General features: G+C 52.4%; 1 protein-coding gene across 1 annotated transcript; it reads right to left on the reverse strand.

The window, feature by feature from the left end:
• Window positions 1-559: 559 nt before the first annotated feature.
• LOC131564029 (mitochondrial fission factor homolog A-like) lies at window positions 560-9678 on the reverse strand. The gene is made up of 7 exons (XM_058814288.1): window positions 9585-9678; window positions 9067-9262; window positions 8108-8256; window positions 6926-7014; window positions 6238-6399; window positions 3275-3353; window positions 560-2235 (listed from the first exon to the last, which is right to left on the reverse strand). The coding sequence occupies exons 1-7, from the start codon at window positions 9603-9605 to the stop codon at window positions 2104-2106; spliced, it is 828 nt and encodes a 275-aa protein (XP_058670271.1). The 5' UTR covers window positions 9606-9678; the 3' UTR covers window positions 560-2103.
• Between the last annotated feature and the right edge of the window lie 2817 nt (window positions 9679-12495).

The following is a 12495-nucleotide window of genomic DNA, read 5'->3' on the forward strand; positions in this document are numbered from 1 at the left end:
GCTCTTCTCCCCACATCACACACTCCAGGTGACAGCTCACCAGCAGCACTGGCAGCAATGTGCCCCCATTCCAATTCTCTGTTTGCTCCCTGCCTGCAGCTGCCTCCAAAAGGAACATGGGAGCTCCAGAGCTGCTCCCTCGAGCCCCATCATGCACAAACACTTTATTTGCTGTGCAGTTGTCGTGGCAGTGGCCCTTGGGGACACCCAGCCCTGCCACGTGTGCTGCCTTGGGACAAAGCAGCCAGGAGGAGGAAAGGAGGGGAAAAAAGGAAATAAAAGCATCACACTCCATCAGGGGCAGCATTAACCAGAAGCTTTCCTACTCGGGATTCTCCCTCAGCCAGGGCAGCTGAGACACCCATGAGCAGGTGACAGTCCTGCTGCCAAGGGAATGAACCTCACCTGCTCCCACTGACTGGACATCAGGACCAGACTCCACAGAAAACAAACACATCCAGAACACAAAGACTTTATTAAATATGCATTTTGGGGTCAGTGTTTCCAGATTTACACCAGCATTTGTGCCTTACATAGAAGTCATTTTCCACAACCTGCCCATGAGAACACATCCAGTTTGGCCACCTCTCCTCCAAACACCTTCCAGCCACACTTTGAAGGTGGTGTGCCTTCCCAAAGTCATCCTTAGAATAAATCCCAAACACAAGCTTCCTCCACAACACATTAACACCTCTCAAAGGAGAGAAAATAGACAATTTCCCTCATTTCCTGGCCCCAGTCATACCCCCTTACGCAGAATAGCTGTGCAAGGTCCCCTGGTGACCCTTCCACAGGACACCATCCAGCACATCCCCCTGCCATAGCACCCAGCACACCACCCTGGCTCTGGTGTGCAGTGAATCCCAGCACTGTCCCCAGCTCAGCAATCAGCCCCAGGCTCAGAGCTGCAATTTCCTGGGGACAGTTATTTATCAGTTATTCATCAGTCCCTGTCCAGCTGCCAGATTTGCAGTCACGGCCGCTTGGTGCGGTGTCAAGCAGAAAACACCCGAGCTCTGATGTCTGTAAATAAGCTATTGGGACATCTGGATGACATGTAGATCCAGCTATAATTAGGTACAGGTGACACAGAGAGGTCCTGTTAAGCCTTGCCAAAACCTGCCCCCAGGGCCTGCGTGCACACCTCCAGCAGATGTGCTGGATGAGCCACCAAAAACATCTCAAAGTCACCTCAGAATCAAGTGTTAATAAACTCTGGAGAAGGGAACAAACAGAAAAGCTGTTAAAGTGAGCTTGTTCACAGCTAAAGAGCATCTGGGTCAGGAATTTCCCTCACCCATGCTCTTGCACCATCTCTGAAGTTACAGCTTGGCAGCAAGACCTGGGAGAGACACTCCTCCACTCCCCTCTGCCAGGGGAGCCTAACAAATATCTATTTTCCCTGCCCTGTTTGGTGCTATTGCTGTTGCTCTGAGGTTTTATAATCCAGAGAGTCACCATGGGGACGTTTCCCATGTAAATCTCTCTGGGAAAGAGCCAAGCCCCTGGATAAGCCCAGATGTCAGCAAGGCTCTCCCATGTGAACATCTGCAAACCTGCTGTGGCTGCAGGGATGGAGCTCCTGGCCCCTGCCGCTCCACTCCTGCAAGGGAGTCTGTGGCACAGGAGACTGGCAGCACCTCCTCCAGCAAAGGAAGAAAAAGGAAGAAAAGGAAACCCAGCAGAAGTTTAGAAACACTCAGTGAGGAACAGACCACAGCAGTTAGCTGAGAACTTTATGAGGTCAGAGTTGAGATCTCCAAGGTGGGATGTGGCCAGACTGTGACTGTAACAGGACCCCACACCTACAAACACTCAGTTCCTCTGGTTTGCATCTCCTCTGGCAGCCTGAGGGCACCTGCACAGGACAGACACCTCCTGTGCCAGCCACCAGCTCTTCAGAGACCTCAGCTCTTCACAGCAGCTTCTCACACCCTCACTGTCACCAAGGCCTGAAGGACACACACTCTTGAGGGCCCACAGTGCAGAAAGCAGTCCTAGGCAAGAAAAAAGAGTTTCACTGCTGGCAAGTACATGAGAAATGCTCCTCTGCCTGCCCTCACCCACCCTGCCAGGTGAGCAGGGAAGGCTGGGCACGGGCTGTCATCTTCTGAGCCAGAGCCAGGTGTTGATGAGGCAAGCAGAGATCATCACAGAGTACACCAGGGCCTCCTTCTGCCTCCAGGCGTGGCACTGCTCCTCCAGCACACGCAGCCTCCCCGAGATCCTGGCCAGCTGCAAGGGAAGCACAGGAGCACTGTCACCTCCCATGTCAGCACCCATGGCACAGGAGGGAGGCACAGAGGGAGCTCTGCTCCTTCAGTGTAGGAGTGCCAGGGGTAGGATGGTCAGGATGGACAGAGATCTCTGAAGCCAGGGCTTGGAATTTGGGGTTTATTGCATTTATTGCAAAGGGCCTGGGTGCAGGGCCCTGCTGGGAGCTGCCAGCCACAGCTCAGAGCAGGCCCAAAGAGGGAGAGAGAGGTAAAGAGAAAGAAGGCAAGAGAGTGGTGAAGAGGATAAGAGAGCAAAAGAGTAAAAGAGAGAGAAGTTCCCATTCCAATACCGTAAGTCTTCTTCTGTGCTGATTATTCTAATTCTCACTAGCCAATCTAACACAAAATACAAATCCTACAGCATTTCCATACAGCCTATAAGAATCACTACATTACCATACTGTGTTACATTTTAAACCCTAAAAACTCCTCTTTGGGCCCCTTCTGCCAAACTGGCAGGGTCTGCTCTGACCCTTGGGCCTGTCTGCAAGCAGAGGGTGTTGTTCCATCAAAAGGGGATTACCTTCAGCTGGCCACACCATTGTTTTCCAGTTGTTCAGTAACTGAGGGATCTCAAAGCTTGCTTTCATTTCCATCTTGCTTATAGTTTTCATATTCTCAGAATTTTTTGCCAGGCAATCACATTTATAAGGCTTTCCTGTTCCATCTTCCCCAACACTTCAGGTCCTCCTTCTCTAAAGCAGAAGCCACCTTTGTGAGGGAGGAGTGTCAGCAGCACCTCGGGTCTGCAGCGGGTGCTTCAGGAGGATTCTTCCCTTCCCTTCAGAGAGCATCTGAGCCCTCTCAGTGCCACCAGAGGGGTCTGGCTGGGTCCTGCAGCCCCTCGGGGTAGGAGCTCCACGGATAACACACATGTAGGCAGGACCAATCTGACAGCACTAGCCCACCAGGACTGAGCAGCTGTCCCAGCAGCCTCCTCACCCATCCCCTGTGGCTTTCCCAGCAAACAGCACTTGCAGCCCTTTGGCCCATCTCACCTGCCTTCTCATTGCTGCCACCTCGGTCACCCCCGCCTCCTCCGAGGTGCTCTCTGCAGCTGGCACGGGCTCCTGGGAGCTGGGGAAGGAAAGCAGAGATGCAGGGGGGCCAGAACTGCTCGGGGGTGCAGCTGACCCCCACAAATGCAGCGCTGCCCCAGGGAGCTGAGCCATGCAGTGTCACTGTGGTATTTTCTGAAAAATCCCATCACCAGGATTTCTTCTCCTGGGAAGCTGAGAGGCCTCAGAAAAGAATGAAAACAATAATTACCTAATTGCTTGGGAATGTGGTCTGGAGATGGTTTCCCAACAGGTGCAGCTTTGATTGGTTCCATTAATTAAAAACAATGTGAATTGTTTTAAATTAAATACAAATCACAGCCAGCTGTGTCAGACTCTGAGGAGTCAGTCACAAGCTTTCATTATCATTCTTTTCTAGCCTTCTGATGTATCCTTTTCTTTCTTTAGTATAGTTTAACATTTCTAATATAATAAATAATATAGATAATGTAATATAATGTAATATAATGTAATATAATTTATATGTAATATATAATATATATTACATGTAATGCATAATATATAATAGAGTATAATATATAATATACATATTATATAATATATATTATAATATATAATTAATATAATATATAATGTATTTTAACATATTATATATTCTAGAATAGAATAATATATAATAATATATAATATTATATACTATAATATCATATATCAGCCTTCTGAGAACATGCAGTCAAATTCTCACCTCTCACCTCATCCTGGGGACCCTCACAACACCACAGTGCAGGGAATGTGTGCCCAGGCTGTGCTGCACCAGGAGAAGGCAAAGAGCCCCGGCACAGCATGCACTCATCTCTCCTGAACCCCCCCATGCACATTGGTACCCCTCCAGCATGCACCCAAAGGGGACAGACAGACAGACAGCACGTGCCAGGACAGGTAACAGGAAACACAGGCTTGTATTTCTTTAGAGGTGCAACAGAGAGAAAACATTTCTACTAAGCATCCACCCTCTGTAGTGCCAGGAATTCACTGAGGGCTGGGTAAAACATCTTTAGGGCCAGCCAGGTAAGCAGGTGTGACAGGACAGTGCTGGAATGGAGGGGTGATCCTGTCTGCATCTGCCACCAGCTGGAGGGAACTATCACTTTTTGCTCTTGTAGCACATTTTATCTGCAATTTGAAACATAAACAAGCAACCCAAATGTTCAGCACTTTCTTCCCTCCCTGGAAACCCAGGGAATGAGCTGCTGCACTGGCAGAGGCAGCACAGACCACTGATGTCCAGGGCAGCCCCTGGAGGCACAGTCTCACTGCAGGGTCCACACCACTGAATCACAAAATAAAGCAGATCTACAGTGAGAAAAATATAAATTCCTGTCATCCTAGGCTAGCCCAAAGCCAGCTATTCTATCACCAATAACTCACATAGGCACTTACTGATGCCCTGGGGGTTACCAAGCCCCTAACCCCACTCGTTGGAGCCCTCCCTGGGGAGGAAAGGGTGTTTATCTCTGCCACATGATGCTGATCTCACTGAAGACAACCCCGAGATTCACTGAATCCCTGTCTGAAACTCCATTTGTGAGATAATACCTGCACAAAATGTAGCTGCAGTGTAAAATGACAGCCACAACAGAAAGAAAATGCAATTTTCCCCAGTAGAGAAGCATGAAAAAAGGACACATCCTGCAGCTTTTCACTCAAAATCCCAGTTGATACAGGTAGACACCCTTTAAAGTGGAGACTGGAAATTGCCTTCTGGTGACTCATACCCTTCAAGAGGTCACTGTCAGCCAGATATTCCAGGCTCTGTCTGAGACCAGACTTTGCTAAAATTTCAGGACAAACAAGTCAGCACAGTCCTTTCGGGTTTTTTACTGTTGCACAGGGGTACAAAGCTGTCATACTGAGGGGATGTTTGTATCTGAAGGGATGTAAAGCACTAAGAAGAGGTGTTTGAAGGTGGCTGCTTCCAAAGGGAGATCAGTGCCTGGGGAGAAGCCCCAGAGTGACCCCAGTGCATCACAGCAGCTCTGCAGGCTACCATGGCCTGCATGCCCTGCACTGCCACAGGGAGGAGGGAGAAGGTCCTTTGCAGCCACTAACCAGATCTCTTGGCCATTAAGAAATTAAAATGATGTTCGAAGACAGCCTCAGCCTCCAGTTTTTAAGAGCAGAGACATCACTGGATCCTCAACAAGCAGCAGGCAGCTGGGGAGGGAAGGCAGGATGTGCCCTCATGATGGATGTGATGATGGATGCTGCTTCTCCTCCCTTTCTGCCTGGAGGCTTTGCTCAAGGAGAATGAGGAGTATTTAGCTGCTCCTGCAGGTGCTCAGCAGCCTCAGAGCAGTGGGGACACCTTAAGGCTGCAAGGACATCTTTGAGCAAAGAGAATTCACTGCAGGTGCACAGGTGAGGGTGGTGGAGATGGTTCCTCCAGCACATCTGGAGGGACTGAGGGCACTGCACACCTGCTCCAGGGACACCACAGCCTGGCCAGGGCACTGGCTGTGGGGTGAGTTCATGGAAAGGCTGATTAAGAGTGACCAAGGCACAGCCAAAGATGTGTCTTGTCTCAGGGACAGCCCCTGGGTCAGGCCATCTGCTCTGGATTTCATTCCCTTCATACAACCCTCTTCAACAAGCTGCAAAATCACACAGAAAAATTTATCTTTGCTTAGCAGCAACCCCCCAGCAATGGCAGAGCAGCACAGGGCACTCAGGTGCCCAGGACTGGTGTTAAGCTGAGCAGCAGACTCAAGGCTGGGTTAGTGAGGCTCGCCCAGGCCTGGCACCCAGAGCTGGCACAGTGAGAGAGGCAGCCCAAGGCAGCCATGCAGGAGCATCCTGCAGCCCAGAGCTCACAGAGCTCGTGCCCCAGCAAGGCCCAGCCCACTCCCTGCAGGGTGACACAGAGCTGGCTCAGGACACGTCACCTGCACGGCCTTGGGTCCCACAGAGAGTCCTGGACATGGTGGAACAGCACCTGGCCCAGCAGGTACATGGTCTGGAAGATGTTCTGCATGGAGTAGATCCTGCCTGCCTCTGTGCAGAGGGGCAGTGGGGCACTGGGAGCAGGCAGGGCACAGGAGCCTGGCCTGGGTGCACACAGAATCATTCCTGTTACTCCCTGTCTCACACAGCCTGGCATGAGGCACTGCCCCTCATCCCTCCAGCAGCTCCAAATCTCTGGGCAATGCCACTGGCACCCAGATGGCATCACTGGGAGAACCCTCTCCAGCAGCCCCCAGGCTCAGAGGGACACCTGATTGCTCCAAAGCCAAGCACAGCTGTGTGCCATGCTGCTCTCCTGCCACCCAGGGCAGCTCTGGCCTTCAAGGGGGACAGCAGTCCCTGCTCCAGGACCAGCTCAGAGACAAATTCCCCACTGCAGAGACTCTGGGGAACAACACAGCTGCCTTCACAGCTGCCCACCACAAACATCCCTGGCAGCAAAGGCCACGTTCCTCTCTCATCCATGGATGAGCAGGACCTGCCAGGCACTGCACTGCTCTGATTTAGATCCCCCCTGTCCCTCCCAGAACACCAAAACAGCTCCAAAACAGCCCAGTGAGAGCAGATGCTGCTCCCCACCCACCCTGGGTGCTCTGGGCCCCTGCTCACCCCTCGTGGTGCTGTCCTGGGCTGTGCAAGGCCAGCTGGGCACTGTCACTCGGGATCCTGTCCCTCCGTGTCCTGCTGCTGTGGTGGCCCTGTGGGAATGGAACAGAACCACGTCAGCACAGGGCTGAGTGCCCTGGGTGGGCTGCAGGGGCCCATTAACACAGGGAGAGCACTCAGGGGAGCTCTGCAGGAGCCCCAGGCTGGTGATGCTGCTGCAGGTGGGGAGATGTGCCCAGAGCAGACAGAGGGTCCCCAGCAGGAGCCTGCTGAGCTGAGCTCTAGCCAGATCCAAAACCCTGAACCTAACCCACCCAGGATCAGCTCTCCAATTTCTCCAATTTCAGATCCAAAATCCTGAACCTAACCCACCCAGGATCAGCTCTCCAATTTCTCCAATTTCAGATCAAAAACCCTGAACCTAACCCACCCAGGATCAGCTCTCCAATTTCTCCAATTTCAGATCAAAAACCCTGAACCTAACCCACCCAGGATCAGCTCTCCAATTTCAGATCAAAAATCCTGAACCTAACCCACCCAGGATCAGCTCTCCAACTTCAGATCAAAAACCCTGAACCTAACCCACCCAGGATCAGCTCTCCAATTTCTCCAATTTCAGATCAAAAACCCTGAACCTAACCCACCCAGGATCAGCTCTCCAACTTCAGATCAAAAACCCTGAACCTAACCCACCCAGGATCAGCTCTCCAATTTCAGGGAGTTTGAAGCACTTGAGGAGGCAGACCAGCAGCTCCAGCAGCCAAATCAAGTCTTTGCCTGCCCATGCCTGGGACCTCTCTTTGAAAGGTTCTCACACAAGGCTAAAATCTGCTTTTGGCTCTGACCCCAGAACCCTTTACACTGCTGTAATGAACCAGCTCTGCCACATACTTCATCAAGGAGGAAAACAGGACTTAAAAAGCAGCAGCAGCCAGTGGTGGGACTGCAGCTCCCTTAGCCTGCCCCCTGCCCACAAAATGCAGCAGGAGATGTGATCAAGGTCCCACAGCACACAGGTGTGCACTGACTCTGGGGCAGAAAGAGACCCCACCATCCCCACCCCCTCACTCTAGGGCCTCCTGGAGGATGAATCCTGCCTTGGGGTGGTAACAACTATCTGGAGAACCCCGAATTTGGGATTGCTCCCCTTCCCCACCCCAGCACCCCTCCCTGACCCCACGGTACCGCTCGCTTGCGTCGCTGGGCGCTGGCTCTGCTGGCTGGGGGCAGGAAAGGGACGTCCCCACAGGGCTCTGGGGACACATGCACCACCACAGAGGGCACCTTCCTTGGCTGGGTCAGCAGCACTGGCCTCAAACCCGTGTCTGGTACCTCTGCAGGAAGGAGAGAGGGAAGAATTACACCAACCTGAACGGCCTCAGGAGAGGGAAGAGAGATGCACACACAAGCAGAGTCAAGCCTGTGGTTAGTGCCAGATGAACACCATGCCCTGGGCTTTTTGGGCAGCCCAGAGAGGCAGAGCCACTGCTTCAGGACAGCAAGGTTTCAGAGCTATTTGTCAAAGACAGGGCCAAACATCCTACATCCTGCATCCCAAAGCAGGGACCTTCCCAAAGGCCAAGAGGGAACTGCAGGAGACATGGAGGGAGATGCTGCCACATTTTGCTCCTCACCTGTTGGAATTAAGGTGTAGGGGGATAGAATATAAGTAAATAAAAGTACTCTAGAAAGTAATCTTACCCCCTAAAGAGTTGCAGCTGGATTAATTATTAAAGATTAGGAGCAGGCCTGATGTTAACAGGCCACACCTGTAGCAAATAAGAAGAGTGTTATAAAAGAGAGGAATTGGGGGGATCTGGAGTCAGTTGGCTGCTGTGAGGATGAGGAAGAGTCAGTGTCTAGAGGAGCTGCCTACAAGAAATATCAAGGAGGTATGAAACTAGCAATATGGAACCCTTGCAATGTAATGACAATAGAACTCTTGCAATATAATGACAACATTAAGGCTCCTCCAAACCTCTGCTGGTGACATTTTCCCATTTCTTCCCAAACCATCCAGCGTCCTGCTCTGCACTATCTGCCCCCATCCTCTCCTCTAGCAAAGCACACAAAAAGGGGGTTTATAAAAGGGTTCTACTCCCTAGGATGTTTACCCCACCCCAAAAGACAACCCAGGGCTTTACCTGCCAGAGAAATCCTCTCAGGGATGTACATCCTAAAGGACGCAGGGACATCCTCTGCCACTGTGTCCCTGTCCCCAGGGCTGCAGCTCTCTGCCACCTTCAGCCTGGGGGGAACCTGCATCCTCTGGTTGATGGCCTCTGTGAAGAGCAGGTCACAGCGCGCCCGGTGCAGGTCCAGTCCCCAAAGCGGCCACATCTGGGGGTGAAACAGGAGAGATTACAAGGGACTGACCACTGGAAAGTCACAGCTGGAATAATTACCAAAGAACAGCCTTGTCCTGAATGGGCCACAGCTGTGAATAATGAAGGTAAGGGTGATAAAAGGATGGGTTGGGTGGTTAGGCAGAGCCTGGAGGAAGAGGATCCTGAGGAAGAAGGAATAATCCAGAGAGATACAAAGAAGAATGAAACAAGGAAAAGAGTTGCTGCTACAAAAGATCTGCTGTGAGGTCAGAATGGGTCTCATAAAATTAGAGCCTGCAGCCACAGTCAAACAAGGTAAAAGCCTCTGGTCATACCAAGGAAACATTTGCAGTCATACTCCAGCAGGAACAGCCAGCAGAGTCTGTCAGAGAAGCCAACAGCAGGAGTTTGCTGTAGTCACTCAGGATGGCTGAGCTGTGAAGAAGAATAAAGAGGGCCCCTTTTCATGTTGTTTAAATGAGAGTCTGTGCCTTGGCTCGTTTCTACCCCTAAGGAGAGGTCTGCTCCATCACACATCTTTGGAGATGTCCTCAGGTGTCCTGGGGTTTCATACAGAGGGAAAGAAAGCTGCGAAGTGGCAACAGGAGCAGCACTTCTGAAAGTGACAACAGAGACAGCTCTTCCTACACCTGCACAGGGACAACACAACATGCTGTAAGACAGCTGAAACACAGGCAGAAACAGCCAAAAGACAGACCCTGCAGGAGTGGCCTGGGACAAGGGGATGTCCCACAGGGACAAGGCTGCAGGTGTCCTGGGAGCCATGGATGAGCTTAGCACCCACTGTCTCAACTGACAGCAAGGACAGGGCTCAGCACACAGCTCAGTGCTAGTGGAAAAAATTATCTTCCATCCAGAAGTAATGTTTTCTGGAGGGCTGGGATCAGTGTGCCCAAAAAGGTCCTTCTTTGCTTCTAGAAAAAATTCTCCACCCTAAGAGGGCACTTTGGACTCCCTCACCTTCCCCAGCCCCCTGCAACCCTTTAGGAAATCCCTGGGGAAGGACCATGGGACCTGTCCCCTGCAGCTGCCAGGCCTTGACACTCTGAGTACAGGAGGGTGGCAGAACCAGCTCTGCACTGCCACAACCAGCACTTCCAGTGATCACTCACCTCGTGCTGCTCCCTCCTCCTCTGCCATTAAAAACCTTTTAATTTCCCAGAGATTTGCCCAGCAGCAGCAGTGGTGATTCCCTGCTTGCAGACAGAATCCCTGTCCTGTGTTGGGTCTGTCCTGGAGGCACTGTGGGGACACAGAGGGGCCCCACACCATTCCCACCACCTTGCCCAGCCCCAACCCAGGGGTCTCATCACACACACACACACACTCCCAAAACTCCAAAGAAACTGTTTTTTCTTCTCCCAAAACCCCAAAGAAACTGGATTTTTGCAGGCACCCCCTACTCAGAAACAGGAGAGTAACTCCTGGAATGGTCCCAGATGTGTCAGCCCAACAGGAGGAACCTGCCTCCGACCCCAGGCAGGGTAGAGAGCCATGGAGAGCACCAGGATTCCCTTTCACATCTGTGGTGCTGCAGAGGAGCCTGTGCTGCTTTCCCAGCATGTTCTCCGGGAAACCAGCTTATATTAATAACAGTAAATCTGGAGAGGGCAGAGCTGTTCATTTTCTAATCACCTGTGAAACCACTGCAGCTCCCAAGGAACAGAGGGATGGGAGGGGGTGAGAAGCAGGCTCTGAGACTGAGCTATTAAGAAAGGAGGAAAAAAAATCAGCTGTCAAAACACATAAAAACAAAATGCTTAAGTGGCTGGATTTCCTCCTTTAACTTTCTTTAGGGCTTTTTCGAGCTCTTGCCAAGCACCCCCCACTCTCCTGGAGAGGCTCAGCTCTGCTTTGGCACTTCTCCTTGGATTTGCAGCGACAGGGAATTTCCGGCTCACTAAACCAGAGTGGCTTTAAGTCCTGCAAGCCAGGAAAACCTGCCCTGGGGAGGGAAACTCCACAACCTCCCTCTCTGTGTCCCTCTCCAGCCCGGGACACCCCAAACGAGGCAGGCCTGGTGCAGCACACCCCGTTCAGGGTGAGGAGCTGGAGGGGGCAGTGGGATTGCTCCCAGCTCTGCCCTGCGGCTCGGGGGCACCCCTGTGTCACGGACATCTTTTATGAAAAACCTTTTCTTTAGGATTTTTCCTCCTGAGAAGCTGAGAGGCTTCAGGAACAAAATGTAAACAATGATTATCTGCTGCTGTGGAATGCAACAGGTGCATCTGGGATTGGTCTCATGTGGTTGTTTCTAATTAATGGCCAATCACAGTCAGCTGGCTTGGACTCTCTGTTCGAGCCACAAGCTTTTGTTATCATTCTTTCTTTTTCTCTTCTTAGCTAGCCTTCTGATGAAATCCTTTCTTCTATTCTTTTAGTACAGTTTTAATATAATATATATCATAAAATAATAAATCAAGCCTTCTGAAACATGGAGTCAAATCCTCATCTATTCCCTCATCCTAAAACCCCCGTGAACACGGTCACACCCCTGACACGGCAGGGCTCTCGTCTGGCTCGGGGTGAGCCCTCTGCCCCGGCATGGCTCCGGGGACACACACAGCACAGGGGGGTCCCTCGCCCTCCCGGCCCTGGGGACATCCCGGCCCTGGCGCGGGGTGGCTGTAGCGGCCCGCAGAGCCCCGTGGGAGCGGACAAGGGGACACTGCGGGCCGGGGAGGGACACGGGACACTTACTGTGTAGCGCACACCGCCGCGACTTGTCGGACCTGTAAACAGCCGGGACGGGATGGGGCGGTGCCAGTGGGGGCAGCCCGGCCCCCTGGTAATGAGCTCGGCCTCCGGTATCCAACCCGGCCCCCGGTATCCAGCCCGGCCCCGGTAATGAGCTCAGCCCCCGGTAATGAGCCCGGCCCCCGCGGTGTCCAGCCCTGCCCCCGGTGTCCCGCCGCTACCCCCTCGCTTAAAGCCGCAGCCGGTGGTTAACGCGTTGCGACTCATGCTGGTGCCACCTCCCCCGGGAGCCCTCCTGTCCCCAGCCCTGCGCAGAACACAGGGATTGCTGTCGCCAGGACCTTCCCCATGTCCCCAGCCCCGCTCCCCGCAGTCCCCGCAGCCCCCGGGCCAGCAAAGCCCCGGGCCGCCCCGTGCCGGAGCTAATCTCTGCCCTCCGCAGCGATAAATGATCCCCTCGGGATTAACGGCACTTTTAAACACTTTCTGAATGCGGACAGGGTCCAGGACCTGACCGTAAAATCTGGG

Source organism: Ammospiza caudacuta, chromosome 14, assembly GCF_027887145.1.
Source record: "Ammospiza caudacuta isolate bAmmCau1 chromosome 14, bAmmCau1.pri, whole genome shotgun sequence".
NCBI lineage: Eukaryota > Metazoa > Chordata > Aves > Passeriformes > Passerellidae > Ammospiza > Ammospiza caudacuta.

Coding starts and splice junctions, on each gene's coding strand:
- LOC131564029 (XM_058814288.1), bottom strand. CDS start 9,605: ATGACTGCAAATGTTTCCTTG. Junction 6,400..6,925: donor CCAGGACAGCACCACGAGGG/GTGAGCAGGGGC, acceptor GTGTGCACCCAG/GCCAGGCTCCTGTGCCCTGC. Junction 2,236..3,274: donor TGGCAGCAATGAGAAGGCAG/GTGAGATGGGCC, acceptor CTTCCCTTGCAG/CTGGCCAGGATCTCGGGGAG.